Consider the following 26857-nt stretch of genomic DNA (forward strand, 5'->3'; position numbering starts at 1 on the left):
TATAGTAGGCAAAAATTTTGATTAACCTCTAATGCTTTTCCTTGCTGCACAGGCACAATGAATCCACAAAAGGGGGAAGGCAAAATGCTGTTGGAGCTACTGGTCCAGCAACAATACAGGTTTTGTTTTGGGAGCCCACTGGAACACTTCAACAGCCCCTGCACGTTCAGCTGAAATGACAGGGACACAACCTGCTCAGCTGTGTCCTGTTGTGACTCACTGCTGCATTCAGGCAGTGGGGTGGGATGTGGTGGCTGGAGCAGATGGCAAGAGGTTGGGCTATTTTTGTTGCCTTCTTGGCTTGATCAAGCAATTCTTCCCTGACTCTGATTACAGGCATGATGGTATCTTAGATAATGCCCCTTGATAAAGGCCTTTAAAATCCTTAATTACTGTCATTAGCCATTTGACACCATAAAATAGAGCTGTGTTGTTTTAATGTCTTTCTGTTTTCCCCCTGTCTGTGGGGTGTCTGGAGTGTGCACAACAAAACCAGGGAGCTGGAACCTTTGGATCCCACTCAGAGGTGTGTGCCAGCACAACAATGAGTGGATTTGCCACTGTCCAGAGCTCTTTCACTCTCTGTGTTGGGAGAGCACTGAACTGAGACATCAGCCTGTTGGCAGGGCCAGGAGGGCTGGCAGGTTCCTCTGTTTGGGGATGTCCTTTGTTGGGTGTTTGAATGGGGTGGAACCTTAATTAGCAAATAAGAAGCTTTGGCCTTCCCTTCCAAGCTCTGAGGCAGAAATAAGGGAAGCACAAGGAAGTGCCAAACGACAGGGCAGCACTGGCTCCGTGGCTTTTGTTTTACTCCGCTGCCCTGCTGCTTTGAGATGCATTTCCCACTGTAATCAGCTGCTGGCAAAGCGCTCCCGAGCTTGTTCCGTGTTTGATGCTCTGGTGTTGCTCTCTGTGTACACAACAGCCACAGTGCTGCAGTGCTGGGGACCCCGTGTGCAGCAGCTGGGGGGCTCACAAGAAAAGCAGCCCTGCCTTTGAAAGGGGAGCTGCCCCGTGGAGCCGCGGGGCCGGGGCCCTGCCCGCTGTGCGCCGGGGCCAGGAGAGCTCCTCTGTCCACAGTGCAATCCGGGCTTTGCTGGAACACACTCAGCATTAGTCACTCCTTGCAAAGCCACTCCTTTCATTCGATCCTCTGTTACTAATTATTTGCACTTCCTCTTGTCACAACACATTTTCTCTTTGCTGCCCGGGATGGAGCTTGCAGAGAAATCCTTTACTTCCATTCCCACGACACAGCGGTTTCTGTCTCCGGGAGAGCAGGGGATTGCTTTTATCAAACATATTTCTTTTCCCATTGTTTCCTGATGACAGATACTACTCTTAATCTACACAGAGACAACACTTTGAAATGGGAGATCCACGTTCCCGTCGATTGTTGTTACGTTGATAAATCATAGCGTGTCTCACTCGGTGACTGACACACGTCTGGCTTGCAGTCTGCCTCTTTCTTGTCACAGTTTTGCAGTGCTAACAAGAGCCTTGCCAAAGCTCGTCTGTTCCCTCCCCTCGGTGTGCAGCCCAGCAGGGTGGTTGATTCTGTCCCACGTTCCCCGGGTACGGCACGATCCAACAGGTTGACAGAAAAGCGGGAAGGACGTGGGGTTTGTGGGGACATCTGAGGCGTCACACTCACCTCGTGACTGTCGTGAGCTGTGGCCCCTCGGTACTTCTGGGTTGGAGGAACATCAGCAAAGTCTGTGAAGGGAAAAAAAAAGGGATTTTTTTTCCTGTTCTTCGTGGGCCTCGAGTGTGATCGTGCCACCCTTCCACGCACAGGGGAGCTCAAGAGAACAGCGAGAGTGGAGGGAGCCTTATGGTGTTTTTTCTGTGTCTTTCAAAGGCGACTGCAGGAAAAGTGGGGGATCACTTACCCACCAACCCTAAAATAGCTCTGGGTGTGATGGGCCCCCCTTCCCTGGGCTGTGTGGATACCACTATTGATAAGAGGAGCTGAAGTTATGGATTGAGCAGTAATGTGAGCAGCACTTCTGGGTGGCTTCAAACCTGGCACAGGCTCCCTGAGCAGAAACAAGCAGGGGGAAGTGGCTCAGCAAAAAATAGTAATTAATTCTGTTCTAAAGGGGGGGCAGAACTAAACAGAGGGAGCCCACAGCTCAAGTGAGGCCTGTGGGATGCTCCCACTTCCCTTGCTGTCCTTTCCTGGGCACTGCTGTGCCCTTTCCTGTATCTGCCACACCCTGAGCTGCAGGTCAGTGTGGCACTGTGGGTGTGCAGAGCAGGGCTGTCACTCCTGCCTGTCACCCCCACCCGTGCTGTCACTGCAGCTCAGCCCTGGGGACACAGGGATGGGCTGTTCCCTCCTGCCTCCCCGCCCTGCCTGGAGCTCAGCAGGAAAAACCAGGGGCTGAGGTGCCAGGAAGGAGCAGGGCAGGGTGCCAGGCAAAGGCCTGGCTGTCGGGGCACAGGCAGCTGTGCCAGGGTGGGTGGGGATGGGCAGCTGCTCAGGTCGGGGGAGTGCAGGGAGCTGGGGATCTCTAGGGCAGGGGGGGGAAGAGAAGTGTCCTCATGCTGAAAACGTGGGAAAAAAATCCCAACCTTCTCCCTCCCTGGCTACACCCCCCTGCAGCCCTGCCTGCCTGGAAGCACAGCCCCTCAGCGAGGGGGGTGATTGCTGTGCCTGCAGAAATGCAGTTGGAGTGTTTGTGGCTAAAAAAATAAACACAAATTTTGATTAAAAGAGGGTGAGGCTTCCTGAGAAAGAAGAAGATAAAACTGCATTTTCTTATCTGCTGCTATTAAAACTGGATTCTAGCATTATTACCTTTCTCTTTTTAAATTTTCTCTCTTTTTAAATTTTTATTAAAATTCAATGTAACTTAATTTAAAAAAAATTAAATTACATTTTTAATTTTCCCCCGCAGTATTTTACCACAAAGTCCATGTTGGCAATAGTGTGGGAGTACAGCTTATATGACAACAACAGGAGTGTCCTGGTAAGAATCTGTTCCCTTTTTTATTCCCCTCTAGTTTATATAAATCTGTAAGAAACGTCACCCTCTGCTACTACTCTAAACCACTTGTTTCAGGGAAAATGTGGCAGCAGTTTCAATTTGCAAGTGTAGTTTTGTTGCTCTTTGAGGAAGCCTTTTGTGTTTCCCCACTGCCTCTGAGAAATCAGAATCAGATTGGCAGACAATGATTTGGGGTATTTTTCTCCTCCATCAGTTCATTGTAATTAGAGAGATGTGAAACCCTCTAGCTCTGAGCACTGCAGTACTGAATGCTCTTATTGCACCTTGATATCTCTGCCACCTTCTGCTCTTCCCAAATATTTGGGATGTGCTCTGCTGCACTTCTGTCAGGCCTGCCTGTGAAGGAAGAAGGGGTAGAAGTTGTCCCATGTTTGTCCAGTTCCAAGCACAATCCTTATAAAATTAATGATGTGCCAGGGTGGGGAGGCAGATATTGGGGAGAGGGAGGCACAGATTTAGAGCCCAGTGACAGAGCAGGGCCTCAAAGTTGCATTTTTGGCTTCTGTTTTCCGTGGATTGGAATCAGGAAATCCTTGACCCTACCCTGCTCTTCTCAGGGGGGTTTCTGAGTCCCTGCAGCAGTTCCACAATTCCTTGGCTCACCTCTTTTGAGCTCAGGCCTCTTTGCAGTGACCCCAAACACCTTCTCCTGGGCAAGTGCCCTCTGCAGCCTCAGCTGGCCTTTTCCCTGTTCCTGGTGGCCCTGTGGACTGCAGCCCCCTCCTATGCCAAGGAGGCTCCTGCAGCTCCTGGGCTGCAGTAAATACCTGCTTTGCCACAGGCACCTGACAGGGATGCAAAGACACTTCGAGATATTTGCTAAGTGCTCAGGAATTAATTTGTGATTAGTGAATAATTAACTAAACCCCAGCAATCCAAAGGACGGGTGGGCAGCGTGATTTGCATGTGCAGCACTTCTCTGTCACCAGAGGAGCTCAATTCATCTAATACAAGTCTAAACTCGGCGCATCTTAATTTGATTTACCTTTGACATGGCATTTAAATAGCAGCAACATCTACAACCTTGTGCTCCCCAGTAAGGCTTCGTTAAAAAGTTAGTGCCAGATCCAATCCATGGTTAGCACAGGCAGCCTTATTTCAGGGTTCCTGCTCCAGTGCCTTTGAGAACATGGTTAATTTAATCTGAACAAAGGCACTGCCACCGGGAGCCTCCAGCCCGACTTCCCACTCCAGAATATCTTTGTGATTAAATTTGGTGCGTACAGTGGGTCCAGTAAATTATTTTAAAGTACTCTTCAAACAGAATTCTACTGGTTGTTAGACATGGTTTGTATCTCTGGGACGTGAGAGGTGTCCCTTCGGTTGGGCTCTTTTGGAATGTCATCCAAAAATGCAGGGTGAGTCTTGGAAACTGGGAAAAGCAGCAAGTTTTAAGGAAACACATATTTTTTAAGCATTCTGGAAAGAGTTTTTTTATTTTTTTAATATGAAATGCTAACCATTATTATGAACCATCAATCCCTTTTCCTTCCTCTAGAGGAAGGAACTCCTCACTAGAGGTTTCTGCTTCCTCATTTGTACCAAGTCAGCTGCTTGTGACTTTAGGCTGGTGGCAGGATCTGATTTGTAATTATAATTTTAACCATTCCTTTTTTTCCATGATTTAGCAAGGGAACCAGTTGTCAATAAACCCTCAATACTGCCTAGTAATCTCTGCTGCCTGAGAGTAAGGTTTGTTCATGCTACAAATAGGGGGTCCTGTCGTGACCTAGCAGAAAAAAATGGAATAACTTGGCAAAGTGCTGGTGAGGCCTCAGCTGAAAATGGAATAAAATCCTGGTTATCCATACTCAAAAAAGGGAGCTGAAACTGGCCCAAAGGGAGTTTGTTAAGAAATTGGGGGAGTGATGCACTTTAGAGAAGAGCAACTAGAAAAGGTGAATTTGTCAAGGTTTTCTGGGAGCTGAAAAGGGACGGATGGGTTTCTGTTTGTGCACAGAAAGGGCTGTTGGTTGCTCACCCTGTTGCACCAGGAGATGCAGCACAGTCAAACTGTGGGGGCTGCAGAAGCACCGGGGCGGGGTTGTCCTGGCAGGGTCCCTCACTGCTGTCTGCATGGAACAGGCCTGGCAGAGTTCCAAGTCCAGTGGCTCTCTGTTGTTATCCCTGTAACTCAGAGGAGAAAACACACCATGAAAAGATCATTCCTAGATGGGAGGTCACACAGGAATGTGACAGCGGAGTCAGGAGTTAAACCACAGCTCCTCAGCTGCAATACTTTCAGAGGGTGATCCATCACAAATGGAGCAGGGACAAGGAATGCCATCGTTGGGGTTTGGAATACTTCACCTGATCACAAGATAAAACAGACTTCTCCAGCTGTTTCTGGTACTGCCAACTTATGCTTTTGACTGACACGTTTCCATGTTTGTTGAACTCATTCTCTCAAATGTTTTAAAGACTTTATCTAAATTGAAAGCTACTTGTTGAAGGACAATATCAAGAAGAGATGTGTAAAGGTCTTTATTGAGATATGTAAAGGTAACATGGAAATAAGAGGACATACATCAAGGGAGCTTAAGTCCTCTTATTCCTACCTTTACATTTACCTTTTCTCTTACCTTCACTCTTTAAATGATAAATGCATAACAAGTGGCTGGTGGGTGAAATATGTTTCCACTAGTTTCATTTATATTTTTAAAAATCACTTAAGCCTTCCCCCCTCATCCTCATAGTCTATATATTCCAGAGAGGCAAAAGTAGCAGATTTTTTTTCTCGAATAATTGTGTGTCACAAATCTAAGATAATAAACAGTTCAGGGGAAAAAAAAATATAAGGAGGCTTTATATGAAGCTTATTTCATTTGTTGTGTCTTTGCTCTTGGGTCACATGAGGAGAAATTTGGCCTTCGAGCTCCCTGTCTCTGCGAGCAGCATTCTTGGCTTTGCATATCAGATATGAAATTTGTCTGGAATGTTTGCTATAAAAATACCTACGCATGGACTTACATCAGCGAGAAAGTAACTTCGGCGTGACCTTTCTGCAGCTCTGATGTGGCAAGATCATTCCCTGTGGAAACAGTAACTTAGGGAATGACTGGCAACTGGTGTTTTCACAGGCTTTGTTTCAGTGCAGGAACAATCCTTGGAACAAGCCGCCCTTGGAAATCAATGTTTTTCTTTCAAGCTCCTTATTTTCTGCTCAGGAGCGACCCAGGGTAGGTTACCAGGCTTAATGTTGTAACAAAGCCATTTGGGAAATCCTCCCATTCTGTGTCAGTGCTGGGCTGAATACTAAAAGCAAACACGCTGGAGAACAGCAAAGGGCAGAGGTGGTTTTGATCCTTTTACCATTCAGCCCGAGTTTCTGTTTCAGACAGCGAAAAGGCATTTTAATGGAATGGGAAACTCCTGCTGTCACCCTGTGGTCGCAGCCCTGCTCCTTAGAGGACTTTTTGAGGAGAAGCACCATCCCCTGTGAGGTCTGATGGGCTGAAGGGCTGAGGGCCCAGTTCCCTGTGAGGTTTGATGGGCTGAAGGGCTGTTCCCTGTGGGGTTTGAGGAGGATGAAGGGCTGATCTCCCCGCGAGGTCTGAGGGGGATGAAGGGCTGATCCCCCTGTGAAGTTTGAAGGGCTGAGGGCCCAGTTCCTTGTGAGGTTCAAGGGGCTGGTCCCCGTGTGAGGTTTGAGCTGTCTGAGGGTCCCGTTCCCCGTAAGGTTTGGAGGGAGCTCACCCTCCCATAGAGAGCTGAGGCCCTTCCTCCCGTACCCCGAACCCTTTTCCTCCCCGGTCTCCTCGGGAAGCTCCGCCACTTTCGCAAGCGCCAAAAATTGTGTGAGAGAGAGAGAGAGACAGAGAGAGAAGCGCCAGCAAAACCCTTCCCACCTCCTCACAGGGCCCTTCCTCTGGGGCCGCTCGGGCCGAGACAGAACCCTAGGCAGGACCCGAACCATCAGACTCCCCCTTCCCGCCTCAGAACCCCCCCGAGGGCTGAGGGGGGGAATGAGGGGGCGGGGGGGAGGCGGCGCCCGCCGAAAGGAGACGACGCGCGCGCTGACTCCTCCCCCTCCCCTCACGCCAGCGACCAGTGACGGCCCCGCCCCGCGCGCGCGCGCCCTCTCCGCCGCCACGTGACGCGGCGCGCGCTCCTCCCCCCCTTCCCCTCACTCGCCGGGCCCACGTGACCCGGCATGGAGGAGGCTGAGGGGCGGGCGCGCGGCCGCCTCCTCCCCCCGCCCCCCCCGGGAGGCCCCGCCCCTCCCTCGCCTCTCCCCCCCCACCCTCCGCCCCTCCCCGCCCCGTCCGTCGGTAGCGGCTCCGCCGGGCGCCGCCGCCGCGGCCATGGACTGAGCGGCACCATGGGCGCCAAGGAGTCCCGCATCGGCTTCCTCGGCTACGACGAGGCGCTGCGGAGGGGTGAGGGCGCGGCGGGGACGGGGCAGGGCGGGTGGGTGGTGTGTGTGTGTGTGTGTGTGTGAGTGAGGGGGGGCTCCCCGCGCTGCCCCCCGGCAGCGGGCGGTGAGGCGGCACCTCCATGACGGACCCCGCGCGGAGGCACTTGCGCCGCTCGGGCTTCTCCCTCGGGCTCCTTCCCCGCCCCCTTTCACCCCCTCCTCCCTCCCCAGCACCCCGTCACTTATTTATTTATCTGTCCGTCTATTTATTTAGGTGTCCCTCCATCTATTTATTTCGGTGTCTCCCCCCTGTTTCACCGCGGAAGGCCCCCCCCTCTCCTCTCTCTCCCTTCCCGTCCCCACCGCCAGGACCCTCCCGCCGCCCTCGGCCCGGCCTTTCCCTTTCCCTGCCGCTTCGCCGGCTCTCTCCCCCTGGATAAATCGGGAAATGCTGCCATCCCGGTGTGACAGGGCTGTCTGTCGGCTCCCGGCTCTCCCATCCCTCGTGTTTACTTCCCCCGTGCCCGGGGATCGCGCATCTGCAGCCGCCGGGGTGGGGAGGTGGATGTGGCGTGTGCGGGGTTTTTTGGGATCCGCGTCGCTGTTCCAGCCCCGTTTCCAGAGCCCTCCTGGAGAATTTAAAGAGGAACGGCAGCGAGGGGAAAACATAAACAAGCTGAATGGTGAATGCTCGCAGCTGCAGGGCTCCAAGGCGACAGCAGCTACACCCTGGCAGCTCCCTGGCTCTGGAAGTGATAGCCAAGTCCAAGGACAAAGAGGGACGGGAATTTTCGGCGGCGGATGGTTTGCAGGCAGGGCAGGTGTTTGTGGTTGTTGCCCCGTCGTGCGTTCCCGGGGTGCAGTGCAGGTAAAGCAGCTCACCTGTTTGATACAGAGAGCCTTGATAAAAATCCACCAGCTCAGGCCAATCTATGGCTGCCCTTTTTGTGAGAGGCATGCCAGGAGTGATAAGGGAGAGCTGGGTGGAACCTCTGGGTGTTAATTGAAAGAGAAACAAATGGATGTGAAAGGGAATTTTTAAGAAATATTTTCTGTTTTGGTTTTTTTTTTTTTTTTTTCTGGTGGGGCCTCTGAGGGGGATGCCATGTCGGTAGGAAATGGAGCAACGTACTGTCAAGGAGGAGAAACAAATATGTGACTCAAACTCACGTTACATGTTTTAAACGTAACAGCCCTGAAGAATTTCACTGCTAGTGAAAGTATAGGAAGTCTTTAAAAGCTTTGGTGCTTGTATTTTTAGAGGAGCTGGAGTCACAAATGGTAGAGGTGTGAAGTTGAATATACCAGGAAGAGTCTGAAATAAGCTCTTAGGTGGAAAATACGTTCATTTGGTCAAAATGTGTATTTCAAAGTTCATAGATAAGAAAAAACGAGTGGTTTGAATTTTAACGTGAGATTTAAATGCTTCAAACTCTTAAGTGGCTCTGGATGTTCCGTAATTAATAAGATTGAGCTGTTAAAAAGTTATTTGAAATTATTTCTGCGCACTGAATATGATGTTTTCCTTTGTTGTTATTTTATTTCATGTTATTCTTCTCTATATGAGACATTTAATACTGTTTTTCTGTAGGAGAACAGAAAGGTTGTTTTAGGCACTCTGTTATAAATCGATGTTTTGCTAAATAACTATGTTGTTTACTTAACCAGTGAATCATTGTATGTATAAAAAAGGCTAGTTATCAAAACATTATTTGTTAGACCGTTCTTACTTGCACAGAACTGTCCTGATACTTGGGGCATTTCTGTGGACACAAACAGAGATAATGGATAAACACAAACATTAAAAAAAAAGAAAGCCAAATCTATTTATCTCTGATTAGATCTGCCTTCTCTAACGTTGGTGTCTGGTAGATAAATGCTGAGAAAGTTTTGTGTTGGGTGATGTTGTACAGGTTCTGAATTCTTTCTGGGTGATCAGTAGTGGTTAACCATGCTTGTAGTGATCATTCAGAATGTGGGGATCATATTTTCGAGGCACCAGTTTTCATTTCAGTTGTTCAGAACATCTGGATAAATGCTGCTTCAGAAAATAACGACCAGCAGTTGTTATTATTATTATTGCAATTCCATTTTGGGAGTAAGCAAAGGTTGTGAAGGTGAGGAGACTTGCTGTGGTTAAAGGCTCACAATATAAATAACTGTAGCTAAAATGTAACTTCTGTTGGAGGAGATGAAAGTGTGACAGCAGGCTGGTGTTGGTGGCCTTTTCCACCCTGGAACATGAGGTTGTACTGCTGGGTTATTTTTCTCGGGATGGGCACCCTGGACTTGTCTTGTGTCCACCAGTGCAGGTCACAGGGAGCCACGCTGGTCTCGCTGAGATCCAGGCCTGGTTGTGCAGTTTGGGGGTGGAAAGGAAGGGATGCTCTTTCACACATCTCTTTTCATGAATTTTGCCACTCGTGGTCATTTATTTCCAGTAGCCAGAGGGGCTGCTTTGGGTGCTGCTGTGGGAAAGGTGTGGGGAGAGCTCTCCCTGGGCCTGCAGAGCTCCTTCCCAGGAGGGATTCTTTGGGAGGAGGTGAAGTAAGAAGTGCTTTGTTCCAAACTGAGCATCAAACTGTTGGTTATCGTATCAAACTGAGTTTGTGAAGGCACAAACTGGTGGTGTGGTTGGTGAGTTTGTTGCTTTTTGCTTCGTCCTGAGCTCCAACAGCAATTCTCTTCCCAGGGCAGTGCTGCAAGTCAGGCAGGGTCCTGTTTTGGTGCCTTTTCCAACATTTCCACTCCTCTCCTGCCCCTCTGTCCATCAGGATGTCTGGGAATTGCTTGGTGTTAGGCCTTGCCTTGGGCCAAGGAGGTGGTGCTCTAAAATCTGCCTTATTTTTAGTTGTTCTGCTGCCAGTCTTGACACCCAGTTCCTTAAAGTGCTGGTGTTGGGCCACTAAAACTTTATAAAAGGAAGAATTTTTTATGACTTTTTTATTATCTCCAATACTGTTGCATTTTATTACTGCTGTATTATCCCAGCAGCTCCTACCCTGTGTTGTCCATAAAATATTTTAATAATTCTCCAGGAAAGAGATGTCTGTGTGGTGTTGGTGGCCAGTTTATTTCAGATCCCTAGGGACTGTATTTTCCAGTGACTCCTAATGTGTTCTGCCTCAGTAACTTTTGGAGGATAATCACAGACTGAACAGAAATCCTTGAAGGTGCTTGAAAATTCTGAAACTGTAGAATGTGTGGCCAAATTTTCTGTGAATGCTACTTAGAGCAGGTCTAACTCAGGCCAGTTCCAGCTTATCTGTGCCAAATATTGAGTCAGGTAAGGGCTGAAACACAAGAAATGTCGGTGAATAATCGTGGATCTGTCACATTTGGGCCAGGGGGGAAGGCAGAGTTTTCCTTCTGCTTGAAGCAAGGTGGAATTTTTGGGTGCAGGGTGGGAGAAAGGGAAGTGCCCCAGCATCAGCGTGGTCAGGGAGTGAGGGGCTTGGAGGGATGAGGGGCTTGGAGGGATGAGGGGCTTGGAGGGATGAGTGGCTGCTGATGAATCCATTTCACTGGGTTTGGTTTTGTGCACAGTGAGAAAAAGAGCAAAAAAGAAAACACAAAACCAGTGCTGTCGTTCAGAAATGTGAAATGCTGGCTAATGGTGAGGCAAAACTGGCAGGTGTATCAATTCCACAGGTTTTGTCTCTGGAGAGCTCATGAAATAGTCATTTTTGAAGGCAGTTTTCCCTCCTCATTGTGCATCTCGAAGGTGGTACCAGTTGGAGGACTCCAAGCCCATCAAAGCAATGAAAACCCACTTTAATCCACAAGAAGGTTGGTTTTAGTGTGTGTGCCAGTAATGACTAATGCTGTGTGATGGGCAGAGGATAAATCTTGTTAATGACCTCTTGTGCCTTGATTGAATTTGAAAAATAGCTACATTTGTTTTATTTAAATCAAGGCAAATATATCTGGTGTCTGATCATTAACATCCTCTGGTACAGCTGTAATAAATCTGACAGGGGGATGATGGAGAACTTGTGCAAATATATAATCATCTATTTGAGGTTGTCCATCTCAGCGTGGTGACAAATCCATGGACTCAGCCCTTGAGCCCATGGAAAACCACTTTTTATTACTCCAGATTATAAAATTAACTTCTGAAATCCCAGACGTGTTTTTAGGCAAAATGATCAGGGAACCATTTTAGTGCTTTATTCTCTTCTCTCTGTATTCCAAGAAGGAAGTTGTTCTACTTTATTTTCTATCATAACTGAAAAGTGGTACTTGAATATTATGGGGAGGTGAGGGTTCTTCAGAATGTGTTGGTTTTTTAGGGGGATAAACCTGTGTCTTTCTGTTTGTGGAGCCCTGAGTTTCAGAGGCATGTGATGAAAATGCCCAGATCTCTCTTAGCCTTTTTTTTCCAGCTATCAGGATGAATAGGAGCCACTGTGGAGACAGTCTAGATTATACAGCCAGGCTTGTTATGCCAGCCAGTATTTGATGGCTTTAGGGCTCTGTCATATGATGAAAGCAGGTATGAATGCACAGCTTCACACTTCCTGTTTATAAAGCTGCAGAGCTGCAAGTAGCTGCTCAAATTCACAGGGCACTAATTATTTCACAACCTTGGCATTCAGCTGTGATGCTTGTTTTGGGAGGGCACCTCAGCAGGCTCTGCTGGGCATGGACTACCAGGCAGGAGTGACCTGGGGACTTTACTTAAACTGTCACAAACTGATGAAGAGAGGCTGCTTTTGGAGAATCACAGAATGGTTTGGGTGGGAAGATCGTGTAATTCCAACCCCCTGCCATGGGCAGGGACACCTTCCACTAGCCCAGGTTGCTCCAAGCCCCATCCAACCTGGCCTTGGACATTCCAGGGATGGGGCAGCCACAGCTTCTCTGGGAAACCTGTGCCAGGGCCTCCCCACCCTCACAGGGAAGAATTATTTCCTAATATCTAATCTAAACCTACTCTGTCAGTGTGAAGCCGTTCCCCCTTGTCCTGCCACTCCAGGCCCTTGGAAATAGTCCCTCTCCATCTTTCCTGTAGCTCCTCCAGGTCCTGGAAGGCCACAGTTAGGTCTCTCCAGATCCTTCTCTTCTCCAGGCTGAACAATCCCAGCTCTCCCAGCCTTTCCTCCCAGCAGAGCTGCTCCAGCCCTCTGATCATCTTGGACTCTCTGGACTCTCTCCAGCAGCTCCATGTGCTCCCTGTGCTGTTCCCAGGGCTGGAGCAGCTCTGCAGGGGGGTCTCAGCTGAGGGGGCAGAGGGACAGAATCCCCCCACACTGGGGGATCAGCCCAGGGCATGGGGGGTTTGCAGGGCTGGGGCAGGTCCAGCCTTCACCCCCAAATCCTTCTCCCCAGGGCTGCCCTTGATCTCCTGGAAGAGAGAGGGGTTTAATCTGTAATTCTTCATCTGCCAAGTTGCACTGACCACTTTCTCTTCCTTTACTTCACGTTCCAAGTTTAGAGAAGTGTCCTCGGGGGTTTTCAGCCTCTCACTTAGAACTACCCAAGTTCTTTCCTGCTGGAAATGAGGAACATTTGTGTGGTGAACTTAAGTCAACTGACACTGAGGTTCCCTCCCTGAGATGCCTTCTGTGGGCTTTGGAGGTTCTTTATGAAATGCCAGTTGAAAACTTAGGAATTAGAGGAAAATGTTGCCTTCTGCTCGGGCTTCTGGGAGTGCTGTGGTTCTGTGGGAGCCAATTTTTAGTAATTCTTAGATGGTTCCCAAGCCCAGCTGTTCCAAGCATGGCAGAACCTTGGTGAGTGCTCAGATGCTGGATGTGCACACAGTGATGCAAAGAAAAGAGCATTTGTGAGTGTAGGCATTTCATAAATAAAAAGAAGTTGAACATCTTAAAGGAAAAAAAAAAGCCCTCAAAACTTGAAATATGATTCAGTAAATGTTGGGAATCCTCTGGTTTCTGCCCTCACAGGTGAATCATGTCTCTAAATACTAGCAGTCTCACAGATTAGCTGCAGTTTTGTCCTGTCAGCATGTTGCAGAGATTCCAATCAAAGTGGTCAGGAAAGCTGCCAAAGGAGTGTAAACAGATACCATTCCAGCCATGGGGCTGGAGGTTAAAGGATAAGCTGAACAAATCCTCATTTTGAGTGTGAAACATCTTAATGTAAGTGAAAAGACCACTATCAGCCTATTCTATACTTAATATATTTTCTTATCTTGATATAGAGTAAAACTCAGTGCTGACAACATTCAGTTGTTTTATAGATTCTGTGCCTGTATATCCCACAGCTCTCATAGACCCACTGAGATTGTTGTGCTTTATTTCCTGTATTTTAACCAATGAGATCAATTATTTTCATGGAAACCTCTTTCTAGTCACTTTGGTTTTTCCTCCTGTAACACCAGACTTTTTTTTTTGATTTCTTTTTCTTTTTTTCTTTCTTTTTTTTTTTTAAAAATATACAAGCCCAGGGAAAGTTGTTTGAACTTTCCTCCTTGGAGGTTTTCAAGCTCTGCCTGGACAAAGCCTTTTGGAAGCTGGTTTGAGTTCAGCCTTGACCCAGTTTCAAGCACAAGGTTGAACTGAGTGACCTCCTGAGATACTTTCCAGCCTGATAGATTATCCTATGGAATATTTGTGTTTGTGTTGAATTTGGTAAAGCCTTGTTTTGATGAAGTCCTAAATCTACCTGACAGTGTCCTGCAGAGAAGAAAAAAAAAAAAAAAGACAAAAATAGAAACTGGGGAGTCTTTCAGAATGAGATGAAGCATCTCTAATGAAATGTGAAAGAAAGAAAATAAGAGGGGGGGGCTACTTTGAATCCTGTTTACTTGACTCAACAGTCTGAGGCTTTCTGGCTCCTGGCTCTATGAGAGGAAGGAGTAAAACAACCCTCACCCTTTGCTCTGCTCTGCACTGTCTCCTTTCATAAAATAAGTAAAGCATTCAGTTCTTTAGCACTCAAAAAAGATGAAATCAGATTCAAAAAACGGGCCTGTGAAGGGCTGACAAGCTGTGTGGGAATGGAAGGGAACGTGGCACCAGCAGTGATGTGGGGAGGGGAGGCAGGAGGTGTCTGCATTCTGGAAATCCAGGTTATTGTAGAACTCTGCTTTAGGTGGGACTGGCTGGGATCCCTCTGTATTTAAAAAACCAGGTGTTACCAAATCTGTCCTCTTAAAAATGGCAACATCTTCTGAAAAGGGAGTGTGTTTTTGGGTGGGTTGTGAATTCACACATTCACGTGAATAACTTGCTCTCTGGGGAGTCCTTGAGCTCTTATGGCTTCTGTGTGACTTATTAATTATTATTAAAATAATCCTGCTCTTTTTTGGTCCAAGAAGAAATTCCAAATACAGTGAGCACACAGAAAAGCAAGGGAGGAGGGGTAGAGTAAGTGATGTGTTTTCAAATACTGGAATTGTTTCTTTCCACTGACTGCAGTTATTTCAAAGACTGATGCAAACCAGAACTACCCAGTTGGTTTTTAGGGCTCTTAAAGGCCTCCTTTAAAGCCTTTCTTAGTTTGAGTTTCTGTGCAGGAAAGAAAGTTCTGGAGGTTAATTCTAATTAAGGCTTCCAATTTTTAAGTCTTTTAAAAACAAGTTATTTCTTAATTTGTTCTATTGCTTGAAGCAGGTGCTTTTTCTTTATGTTACACTTAGTCTGAATTATCGTGAATGTCCATGTGATATTTGCAGTATTGAAGAACTACAAAAAGCATCTTTAACATTTAATTTTCATATGAAAAGGTCGTTTACATAATGAGACAATGAAGCCTTTGGGCAAAGATGAATGTAGAAGAAAAACCCATTAAGGTAGATTCTGCCTGAGAGTTTGAAAGGGTCTAATTCACAAAACTTTGAATGCTGGATTATTGCTGGCACTTACTGGAATAAAAATCCCCTGCTCACCTAAAGAGTGGCAGAATCCTAATGCCCATTTTCTTTTGTGATTTCTTCAGGGACACCTTACCTTTGGTAGTGGTGGCTGTGTCTGTGGAGCTTTAGTATTTCCAGCTTAGCTGGGTAATAATACCTGGCATTTCTTTTTTACCTCATGAATTCTAACCCCTCTGAGAAGTGGTTTTTTTTTTTAATGGGCTTGTCTTCAGCTGTTGTAGCCCCTATAGGTGGGGACATGTTTGGAAAGTGCATCCCTTTTAAATGCTGTTTTATTAAACTGGTGTGAAAGCTCCTGGATTTCTGATTTTTGATGGGTGTAACCCGGGTTCAGATCGTGGTTTAACACAAAGTGTATCTGCATATGGGTTTTGTAGTGGTTCACCAAATCTGCTTTAAAAACTGCTGCAGCTTATAATCTGTGTAGACCATTAAGTCATTCATTATAATGGCAATTAAAAAAAATTCCCTTAATTATTTTAGTGTATTACTTTATTATATGTGCCTGAGTTCTAGAAGATAGAGATGTGAGATTCTTGATTAAATAACTCGTTTAACAAAATGACTTTCTGTTAAAAATCCTCCAACATTTGCAACGAGGCCTTTATTTGGGGTTGAGTAAAAGAGGATGTGGCTGAGCAAGGTTTGGACAAGGGATAATGAGGCAGTTTGGAAGGACCAGTGTTTATTTATTTCATTAGTTACTGTAAAAATGGTGCAAGCACTGAAATAGTGACTTCCCTGACCCCCTGCCTGCCCTGAGGTGATCCCTGTCACAGGGAGGGTGACCTGGCAGATCCAGTGACATTCCCTGAGCTCCAGGGGGTTTGAATCCTCCTTTCCCTCCTCCTTTTAACACAGAACAAACCTCTCCCATCCCATGGGAATGACAGGAGCCGTGCTCACCGTGGGGTGTATTTGGGGCAAACTGAGGTGTTAATGATGGTGTTAATTACCTGGATGTGCTCTGAGGTGGAATGCACTGCAGAGCAGAGTTCCTGGGACAGGGATGCTGCTGGAACCAGCGGGATCAGCCCCTTCCTCGTGATGGGGAGCAGCAGACAGTCCCAGCCGGGCAGGAATCACGTCTGGCTGTGTCAGACACTGCACTTCTGACTTTTCCAGTGGTTTTAAATAGGCACTGAGACGTTCTGTACCTTAAAATGAGATTTGGCTTCCTTCTGGTCGGGTTCTCTGCAGGGACAGGGACAGGCAGTGGGAGCTGGTCTGGAGGGAGCAGCCACAGCAGCATCGGTGCAGCACAACTACAAAGGCAAAGGGGATGGATAACACTTATTTTGATGATTTTTTTAAAATGTCCAAAGCCTTTGAAAGCTGTTTCACTTAGTTTAGAGTCTGAATTAGACCCACGAGTTGTGAGAAGCAATGTGAGCAGGCCAAAATAAGAGATAATTGCGTTCTGTATAAAAATACATGCTTCATCCTTTAAAAATAAACCCTCTTACAGGCCCTTCTGAATTCTTCCTCAAGAACAGCGGTTTTATTCACATTATAACTATCTCTGTTAGCTGGTCTTTCAGTTGTCACAGTTTAATTTCATGTTAAGTATTTAATATAGAATGTGTGCTTCTGTTTCTTTGTGTTTTGCCTTGGTGTTCCTCATCTCAAACACAGGGAGAAGGGCAGTGCTCTGGGGCTGTCCTGGGACAGCAAAATCCTCAGCTGCAATATTTGAGCAGGTAGATGCTGCTGCCTCAGTGGGATTCTACAATCCCAAGGCTGATTTAGTTGGATTTTTTTGGCAGTTAAAATCCCAGAATGGTTTGGGTTGGAAGGGCCCTTAAAGATCACCCAGTCCCTGCCATGGGACACCTTCCCCTAGCCCAGGTTGCTCCAAGTCCTGTCCAACCTGGCCTTGGACATTCCAGGGATGGGGCATCCACAGCTTCTCTGGGCAACCTGTGCCAGGAACTCATCCCCCTCACAGGGAGGAATTTCTTCCCAATATCCCATTGTATATTTAACCTATTTAACCTAAATTTCCCCTCTTTCAGTTTGAACCCATTTCTCTGTGTCCTACCACTACAGCTCCCTCTCTGGTTTCCTTGTGGGTTCCCTTCAGTTTGCAAAATTCGTTCTTTTAAAATTCTGAGACCTTGAATGAATTAAAAAAAAAAGGTGGAAGAAACACAGAGCCCTAAACAGAACAGGAAGAGCCAGATTGAATAAGTCTGTGGATGTGGAGAAAAAGAACTGAAAGTATTGGGATAGTAATTATGAGAACTCGAGTTTTGCAGATTGAATTTGTTCTAAAAATGAACTTGAATGTGGCATCATGAGTGTATTTTGGGCTGAAGAAGCACTTCTTTTCAATCCCTGTTTCTGGCTTTTAGGTGTTACCCAGAACCAAAATCTTGCTCTGCACTGGAAATTTCCTAGTCTTGTAAAGGAGATTTTTAGCACGTTTTCCCTGGTGATGTGATACAGTTAAATCCTGGATTTTAGTGTGAAAACTGAAAGAGTGGATTTGCACTTGGCACAAGCTGAATTCAGCAGCAGTGCTTTGGGATAAATCCTGATGAGCAGTTGGAGCAGTCAGGACAGCCTGGGCTGTGTCCTGTGAGGATCTTAGTGAAGGTTCTTGTCAGTGGGAAAACTAATGTAAGAACTTTTTGGTCTCTCTTTTCCAATCTCGCAGCCGAGAGCATTATTTTTTCTTTTCCTAAAGAACTGTAATTGATCTTTTTGCCATTAACAAATCTAATCACCTTGTTTAAAGAACAGTGGTGTGAATGTCTTGTGAGAGCTGGTCTTGCTCTTTAAATAATGAGGAGATTGCAGCGATAGATCAGAGGAGAAGGAACCACAACCTGCAGGAATTCCAGTGCAGAACGTGGGCTAAAGATGTGCAGGAGCCAGAGTGTCACAGGGAGGGAGGTTAAAAAGCAGACTATAAAATGTTTGGTAAATATAGACTCCTAGAAAACGTCGCTAATTTATGATGTGAATGTGCTGCTGCTCCCGGAGCCTGGGATGCCCTTGAGGAGATCTTGTGAGTCTCTGCAGGGACTCGGGGAGAGGTTCCAGCTGCTGACGCTGCTGAGGGCACTGGAGCTCTGGGGGGTGAAGTGGCTCTGATCCCTGTTCTGTTCCCGGGGAACAATGGGCAGTGTGTTCCTGTGAAGCTCTGAAACTGGAGTCATCCCATCCCTCTGAGCAGTGGGATGACTGGGAGCTGGGTTCCCATGCAGCTGTCACAGGCTGGGTCTAAAGGGGCTGCCTCATTCTTCCCACTGGAGGACCTTGGGAATAATCTACATCTAAGGCTGAATATCTTTAGACATAAATTTTGTGATGTAAAACTGATCTGGAGTCTTTCAGGATAATTCTAAATACAAATGTTAATTGAGAATTCTCTGAACAGGGAGATGGAAATGGTTTGGAAATAGGGATTAAACCCCTCATTCAGTTCCTGGTGCTCTCCCAAACATGTGATGGGGTCCCAGAACTACCCCCATGATAGTTTTGATTTTATTTCTTGGCTCTCCAGGCCGGTGTCCCCCTGGGAGGTTCTGCTGTTGCTGTTCAGCCCCTCACAGGTTGTGCAGCAAACTCGTTGTTGTGTGTGTTCACCAGTGCAACAGGAGGCATCAATCTGTGACCTGGCACTGCAATAACTCCCTTTGCACCTGAGTTTGAGGTTGTATTTGAGACACATGTCCCCAGGAGTTGGGAGTGGGAAGGCTCAAAGTACAGAGCCTTTTACTGGCACATGGATGCACACATGGAGTGTGTTTGTACCACAGCACTCGACTTGCAAGCGAGTAAAACTTTTCTTCTGACTTCAGAAATGAAGATGCAGCAGTGTGTAAATATTATCTGAATCTTTTATTATTCTTGTCACAGTATTTAAGTGCTGTGCTTTACTAGGCTTGGCTCTTTTAGCTGCCAGAGGGAAACACTGGAGTGAGTGTTTGATCCAAACTACACCAGCAACCCCAAACCAGAACTCCTTCCTTGCCTCTCATCCTCACTGAAGGTGATGGGAAGCTCTGCCTTCCTGTGCACAAGTTGCAGGTTGTGTTTAACTTTCAGGCTCAGATTATATTTGTTTTATTTAAAGAACAATTCCTATTACAGCTGCCTTTAGTGTTTTTGGCACTGCTGGGAGGCAGGATATGAAATATTTGTTATATTATGATTTATTTTGTAGCGAGGTCCTTATGTGGTGTTTGCATTTACATAGTTGGCATTTGCCTTTCATTTTAACAGGCTGTTTATTTCTTGGAAATGAGTTCTATATTGTAATTTTGTGAATCTTAACAAGCATAAATGTCTACATGATTTTTTCATGGTGGTAATAAAGTGGGAGCAGCTTTTTTGAATTGTGACAGAAGATGCTCTGCTCACCTCTAACAATCCAGACTTCCAGTGTGTTTGCCAGGAAAACTGGTGAAGAGACAGCTCAGAAGAGCAAAGTTTAACTTCTCATCTAAAGAGGACTAAATATTAATTAAAAATGCTGAAAAGATTGAAAGCTAAAATGATCTCCTGGGAAATCATGGACAAACCATGACAACTGTGCAGAAAACAGCAGTGGAAAGAAAATTAGGGAATGAAAAGGTTGGGAACTCAGGTGCAGACAGACATCCCAGACAGGGTTGCTTTTAGGGCTTCCCACACACTCCTGATTATTTTTAGTTGATGTTTCTGTCTTTTGGAGGGGAGTTCAGTTCTCAGTGGTTGCTGCAAGATCACTTGTGCTCCGTTTAAAACCACTTCAAACTTGCCCCTCTTTTCCCCTCTACCAAAGGACAGGAACTCTTGAGGGAGAAAGGTGCCATCCTGGGATGACCCAGGGCTGGGAATTGCTTCCCTCCATCCCTGAGAATGAGGTCACTAATTCTTTAATTGGTAACAGGAATTACTTTTGTCCCTAATATCACAGTGCATTGTGCTCGGATTGCCCCTGGTGCAAATGCTAAAATTGCCTTTGCTGCTCTGCAGAGGTTTGGGAATGTTCAGCTTCTTTCCGTGGCTCCCAGGGTTGGACCAGGATTCCTTTAATTCCTGAGGATATAAAATAGAGCCAATAAGATTTATATGCTCAGGTGGTGGGAGGATTATTACCCTGTTGTAATTATTACCCTGGCTGTTAAGTTTCCTGGGTTTCCTGGGAGGGCTGTCCCCAAACCCGTACTGAGGAGCTTTGCACCATAATCCCAGCAGTGCCAGCGTGTGTCCTGCTGGAGATACAGAGGGATAAACCAGGCTGGGAATGCTGGCATTCCTTTGGGAATGGGAGCTGGGAGGAGGGAGCTCTTTGAAGATTAAAAGCATCACATAAATGTGAAGTGTTGGTGTTGCAGAGAACTGGCCAATCCTTTTGTAATGACTAAATCTCCTTCCACTCCCTGCACAGGAGATGTTAAACCTCTGATATGCTTTAAATCTGACAAACCAAGGAGAGCTTTATCCCCAGGATGAGCCCCTGCTACCAAAACCAAAGAATAGGTAGAAGGAAAAAAAAAGTACAGCTGGATTGAATAATTCCATTTATTTTTTTTTTTTAAATCCCAAAACTCTGGTGTTATCCTTAAATTCCTGTTGTTGGTAAACGACATGAGAAGACTGGCAGGTCTTTAGTGAGGTGCTCTGTGGGAATCCAGTGGTGTCATTTTTGATACTCCAGCTGTGAAAGATTCCTTAAGAGTGGATTAATTTTTTCCTTAGGGGAGGCAGGATTTTTTTTTTTTTTTTAGTCTGTGTTTTTGCCCAAAATATCCCCCAGTGGATTCCCTTTTGGCAGGGCTGTGTGGGTGTGGAGGTCGACTTTTTACTCATAGCTGGTTCATTTATCCCAGTTGCAGTTTGTTGTGCCTGTTTGGGGCTGTTCCCAAACATTCTTTATGTTCACTTGCTCATTTTACCTCTTTTAGAAGCTTTTTTAGTAATTGCTGCAATTCTTGACAACTTCATAACTGCAGCCATTAAGTCACAATAAAGACTAATGAAAAAAGTAATAAAATTTCCATGTATAACTAGGATGAAGATTCCTGGGGGAAATATTGAGCGAGTGATTACAGGGAAGATAATTGTCTGGTTAGAGAATTATATGCCCTGTGAGTTTGATACCGAACCTTTAAAACTGTCACTTAAAAATCAAAATATTAGAATCCTGCAAACCTGAGCTGCTCAAGACAGGTGAATTTTCCTCGCTTTCTGAAGGCTGAGCAAGTTGTCTGTTTTATTCCAATTCAGGGTTGCTTATTTTTAGTATAGAATAAATGCAGTGTTATGCTGATGGTTGCAAATTACTGCTTGCTTTGTGTGCTTGAGATCTGCAGGGCTGGGGGGGGGATTTTGTCTTTTTTAGCAGGTTGGTTTTCATCAGGTGGTGTCATTGGAAATTCGGATTTTCTGTGTGTGTTTGTGGAGCACTGTGGGCATTTTGATGCTTGTGTTTCTGGGGGAAAAGCACCAATCCTACTAGAGGGAGATTCTTCAGAGTCAGATGAGCTCAAGGTTTCTTGACCCTTCACCTCAGCTGACCTTTTTATCCTCTGGTTTTTTTTTCTTCCTGCTTATGCAATACTTTGTTTCCTGTTTTGATTTTCAGCGTTGTGGATGTGTTGTGGTCTTCTTGCCTTGTTTTGGCTGGTTTGGCGGTTTTTTTTGCTGGTAAACCTGCGAACTAGAATAAACAATTTCATACATTCAAATTAAATATTTGAGGCTTTTCCGTGGTGTTGCTGCTGCTCATCCTGGTGGCAGCGAGGATTTGCGCGTTGCTTTTGTGATTTTGGTGGTGTTTCTGTGTCCAGTTAATTCCAGATGATGTTAATTGGTCAGTTTTTAGCAGCCAGGGTGGATTAATTCCACCTTCCCTCAGTTAAACTCTTGGGATTCTGCCCTTTTTGGTGATTAAAGCAGCTTTTTAGTAGCTTGTAGTGCTTTTGCAGTATCTGAGATCATTTATCACACATCTGCCTGGTGTAGACTAGAATTTATATCCATTTTAGTGTGGAGAGAAGACACAGAGAGGTTAAGTGGCTCTTGCCTGAATGTCTCAGGCAGCATTAAGAGTTCGAATGCTTTTACTCTTCCCCTTTGCTCTGCTTTGGAAAGCTGTGGTTTGTATCTCATTCCAGCATTTTACATCAGTGTGTTTGGATTTTGAAGAACAGGAGGGAAAAACATTGTAAGGGAAGGTGTTTTTTGTGGCTGGTCTGACTTTCCAAGTAACTATTAAATAGGGATTTAAAATGCATTTATTGTGCTCATCCTCACTGCCTGTGTCATGCAGTAATTATGTTATCTGAGCTGCAGAAAATCCACTGGGCCTGACTAACCACTTCTAACCTTTAGACAAACTCACTTCAAAATGAACATTTGTTTCTTGTGAAGCTCAGCATCCACGTGTGAGCTGGTGCAGCTTCAGCAGCAGTGCCTGCTCATCAAAACGTTGCTGTTGCTTCTCCTCAGTGCATCTCTAACTCTGTAATTGGAATTTCTTTGCCATTTGGGAGCAGCCCCGTGGGAAGGGGAGTGACTCTGGTTCTTGCTTCAGGTGCAGGTTGGTGGTGCCAAGAAGAGAATGTGGTGCATTCTTCATTCCAGTTCTTCATTCCTGCTGTCACTGGTGTCCTAGTGTTGCATCATTTACAAAAATAACATATGCATGTAATTCAGGAAGATTTTTAACTACTTGCTTTACAGTATTTGAATAAAACATGACTGAGGTAATTTTTGCCAACCTTAGTGTAAATTCTTCAGTCTCTGAGGAAGTTTCACAGAATATGCACTGTAGGTACTTTGATTAGTGAGAAACTGGCTTTGATGTCACCATTTTCTTCTTTGTCTTTCTCCAAAACAGGAAGTGAACAAGCAAAAATATCAATATTAGGTGTATTTAGCCATGCAGTCGTATTTTTATGATGACTTAATAAATATCACCAGCAGTCTGGTAACAGCAGAGCAGCTTTTGCTGAGACAAGGGTTTGTGTCCCAGCTTTTGTGCTCTGAAGTTGTCCAGGGCCCTTCAGGGTGACCTTTGTCTGGGAGGGACAGGGGTTGTGCTGCACCTGAACTACACACAGAGGCTTTCAGAGCCTTCCAAGATAAAAGCCAAGGAGGTGGGGGTGGGATTAGAGCTGCAGGATGTACAAAGAAAAAAAAAGTCTCTAAAGTGAATAGAGATTCTCAGGTGAATAATTGTGGCTGCAGAACTTGCCAAAGCTCCACTCCAGCCGTTGGTTTCCTCCAGCTCAGCTGAAACAGAACTGGAGGTGCCTCTAAAGGTGCCTCTAAAGATGAGCTTTAACATTCCAGGCTGGGGAAGCAAAAGGATTAGTTTCTGCTGCTGGAAGAGGAGCTCTGTGGTACCTAAATTAGGGGTTTATGTGCACTATTTGGGCTGCAGTTTTTATACAGAACAGACTTTAAACTCGAGAGTGGTTGATGGGCAGGTGTAAATATTGCAGCATTTGAGTACTAGGCAGTAAATGCTTCAGACAATTAACCTGGGTTTCTCACCCCCCTCTTCCTTTTAAGGAGGAGGAGGAGGGTGGTGACTTCAGCTGTGTTCCCTGCCCTCCTTTTCCGAGTGGAACATCACCTCTGGAGCCCAGACTGGGGGTATCCAACGTGAGGCTTCTACAGACACGGAGCAGATTTTTTTCTGAGCCAGAATCTCTGCTGCTCCCATTTGTATCAGTGGCAGAGCTGGCAGGGATCCCCTCTGAAACTCAGGCCAACTTTAGGGGTGTAAACTTAAGGTTTACCTTGAGTTGGGCACGTGGACTGGCATAGTTGGAGCTTCAGAGAGGGTTTTAGCCTAAAAGGAAACCTCCAGGTTGACCTGGTGATAAATGTGAAGGCAGAGCAGAGGGTGGGTTCCAGCACGAGACTGTTTTGGAAGGCACTGCACAAGTGCACAAGTCATTACCTGGATAGATGGGAATTAAAAGCCAGAGTGGAGTTGTACATCCATATAAACAGCCTTGAGTTTAAGTAACACTCTGAAACTAAAAATACCCGGAGCAGTTGGTGAGCTGGAGGTTTGGGACAATTACTTGAAGCTGGGTGACATTTTTAGCTGAGGTTACGTGGTTTCATTTAAACTTTATTAAACAAACTGGAGCTCCAGTATTCCCTGGAGAGCTGGATGCAGCACTAATCTCCTGTTCAAGTGTCTCCAGCTCTCCTGGAAACCCTCCAGCTGAGGTAGCACTGAGGTCTGTGTTAGCAGAGTTAACCCAGCCACAGTGACAGCCTGTGGCTTCTCCTTCTGGGGAGAAAACCATTTCTTTCAGTGGTGATTTTTGGAAGTGGGCAGATATATATATTTTTTTAACAATTAACATACAGTGTCTAACTACTGAAACTTGCTTTCGTTACCTTGAATGAGAACCTTCCAATAAAAAGTGAACTTCTGTAATCTGGAGGTGTGAAGAATTAGATCTGCAGTTCCCATTTCATTGCTCTCCCCACAATAATTTTGAGGTGCCATTGGGAGGTGTGATGTGGAGGTGGCTTTTGCTGTGCTCAGGAGATGGTTTTTGCTGTGTTGGCTACCATGAATTTACTTGGGGAAGTTTGAAGTTTTCCTCTGTCAGGTTATGAATGCAACAACAGTGTATTTAGTAGTGTGTGTCTCCTGTGTCTGATGGCAGCAGCTTGTGAATGGACTTTTGGAGGTGTTCGGAGACAAATGGCTCCTCAAAGTGTTTGGGCTGTGGAAAAAGTGAATAAACTTAATGAAAGAACTTCAGGAAGCAGGGTTGTCAACTCTATTTACATCTAAAAGTAGGATTAAAAATACCTCCGTGGTCTGTGATGCTTCACGGGCGGGGCTTGTGGAACTGAGAGAAAAAAAGTGGCTTTGGGGGGTGTGAGTGTTCTAATTCCTAGTGTTGGTATAGTAATAGATGTATTGCTTCCAAAAATAATTCCTTTAATAATTTAAGACTTAGTTTTATTTCCTCTCAACACCCCATCATGTTCTATCTCTGTGTTGAGTAATTGGTACTTTTGGTGTTGGGATTTTGTGTTCAAATATTTTGTCTTCCAGCCTCCCAGTGAACACTGATAATATCTGTGATTTATACTCTGCTCATTTCAGTTGTACTTCGGTGTACCTGCATCTAAATGTCTAATGAACTTCTCTTTGCAAAGCTTTGCAGATGATTTTAAATGGGCAGCATCAGTCATTTTAATGGCTCCTGGGGAAGGAATGGAAGTAATTACCTTTCCTGTTAGTCCATGACCTGTTTTGTAGTTTCTGCATGCAAACAATAATATTAAGTGGTCTCTGGCACTAATAACTTGCTTTTGAAATATAACATGGGCTGGCAGTGTCAACTAATCATTGTTATTAAGTATCCTGATAGTTTAGTTCTCTTTGAAGCTCTTGGTAGTGTTGGTGACCAGCCTTGTTCCCAACCTTCTCACCTTCACTGGCACTCCAGTCACTCCTGCATGTCATGGTAGGTATGTTTATGTGGGATTTTCCTGTTCCCAAGCACTTCCTGAAGTCCACACTGCTGTAAGCATCAGGTTAATTAATGCTTCGTTTGCATACAGACTTTTTTGCCAGATGACCACCAACCTGATTGGATGAACTGTGAGAAGATAAAAAAAGTTAATACGGGGAGAAAAAAACCCCAGAATGCAGAGTCTGTTTTTATTAAAAGTGTGTGTGTGTAGGGGTATAAAAACTGCAATAAATGGGAATATTTTCCTCAAAGAACTGTTGCTAGATTTAGTCTGGGATCCAGGTTTGCTTTACCTTGCCAAAAGCACAAAGCCAGGAACTTCCCCCTTCCCATGTTCCCTGAGCAATCCCAGGCTTTTGCTCACTGAACACCTGGTGGGGAGTTGTCCCTGTTGGCTGGAAATGTTCTGTAGTTGTGCTCTGCATCAGAGGTGAGAGGAGGTGAAGCACTTCAGTTCTTTCTTCTTTGAGTGCTCATTAAAGCATCACATGTAAAGGCACAGCCAGTGCCTCTCTGGACAGATGTTGTTATGAAATAGTGAGATTTAAACACCACATGAGCCAGGTAACAGCGTTATCCCAACATTCTTCTGCCAGGTAATTAAAGCCTGCTTGGTTTAGTAAAACAAGATGTGTGATAATGCTAATCATCACTGTGCTAATTGATAGCTCTGGTGCTGTGGGGGTCACACTGGAGGTTTATTTCGTAGCTACTTTGATTTTACTTCTTTTTCCTGGTCAGAAGTCCCCAGAATCTGTAATAAAACTTGAGCAGAAACATAACCCAATTTCTGGTGTTACACACAATTGTTAAGTGGAGCCAATGGCCTGTTTTGGTGTTGACAAGGATTAAAATTAGGGAGGAATGTTTTAATGTGATTTACTTTTAAGGATTGATTTTTCTTTTGATGAATGAATTAAGTGAAATGTAGAAGTTTTACTGAGGGCTGGATTAAGCCCTCGAGGGTTCTGTTTTATTTTGGCTGACAAAAAGCCCTGACAAGCCTTTGGCCATGCCAGTGTTGATTCTGTCTGGCTCGTGATATCAGGGTTAGGAAAATGCCTTACTATAAATACAGTGGCACAGCTCCCATGTGCAGCATCACTTCTGCAGCTCCTGGATGAGAAATAACTCCCCCTGCACCATGTAGGGACTTCCAGGGGGCTCCGGGCCAAGCTGTGCTATT

General features: G+C 45.6%; 1 protein-coding gene and 1 long non-coding RNA gene across 6 annotated transcripts in view; one reads left to right on the forward strand and one right to left on the reverse strand.

Annotated features, from left to right (window-relative positions):
• Window positions 1-7047, reverse strand: LOC116796800. Its single transcript, XR_004360507.1, has 2 exons — window positions 5985-7047; window positions 1-1716 (listed from the first exon to the last, which is right to left on the reverse strand). It is a non-coding gene; the product is annotated as an uncharacterized LOC116796800 (long non-coding RNA).
• A 215-nt stretch (window positions 7048-7262) lies between these two features.
• Window positions 7263-26857, forward strand: part of USP32 (ubiquitin specific peptidase 32) — a 67536-nt gene continuing 47941 nt past the window's right edge. For 4 of the 5 annotated variants that reach the window (XM_032707193.1, XM_032707195.1, XM_032707196.1 and 1 more), the window contains exon 1: window positions 7263-7393. In XM_032707193.1, coding sequence (XP_032563084.1) covers window positions 7336-7393 — 58 coding nt within the window. In that variant the 5' untranslated portion in view covers window positions 7263-7335. Of the gene's footprint in view, window positions 7394-20594; window positions 20690-26857 lie in introns of those variants that run through there. The other variant, XM_032707194.1, reaches the window with a different exon arrangement.

Source organism: Chiroxiphia lanceolata, chromosome 20 (genome assembly GCF_009829145.1).
Source record: "Chiroxiphia lanceolata isolate bChiLan1 chromosome 20, bChiLan1.pri, whole genome shotgun sequence".
NCBI classification, from domain to species: Eukaryota; Metazoa; Chordata; class Aves; order Passeriformes; family Pipridae; genus Chiroxiphia; species Chiroxiphia lanceolata.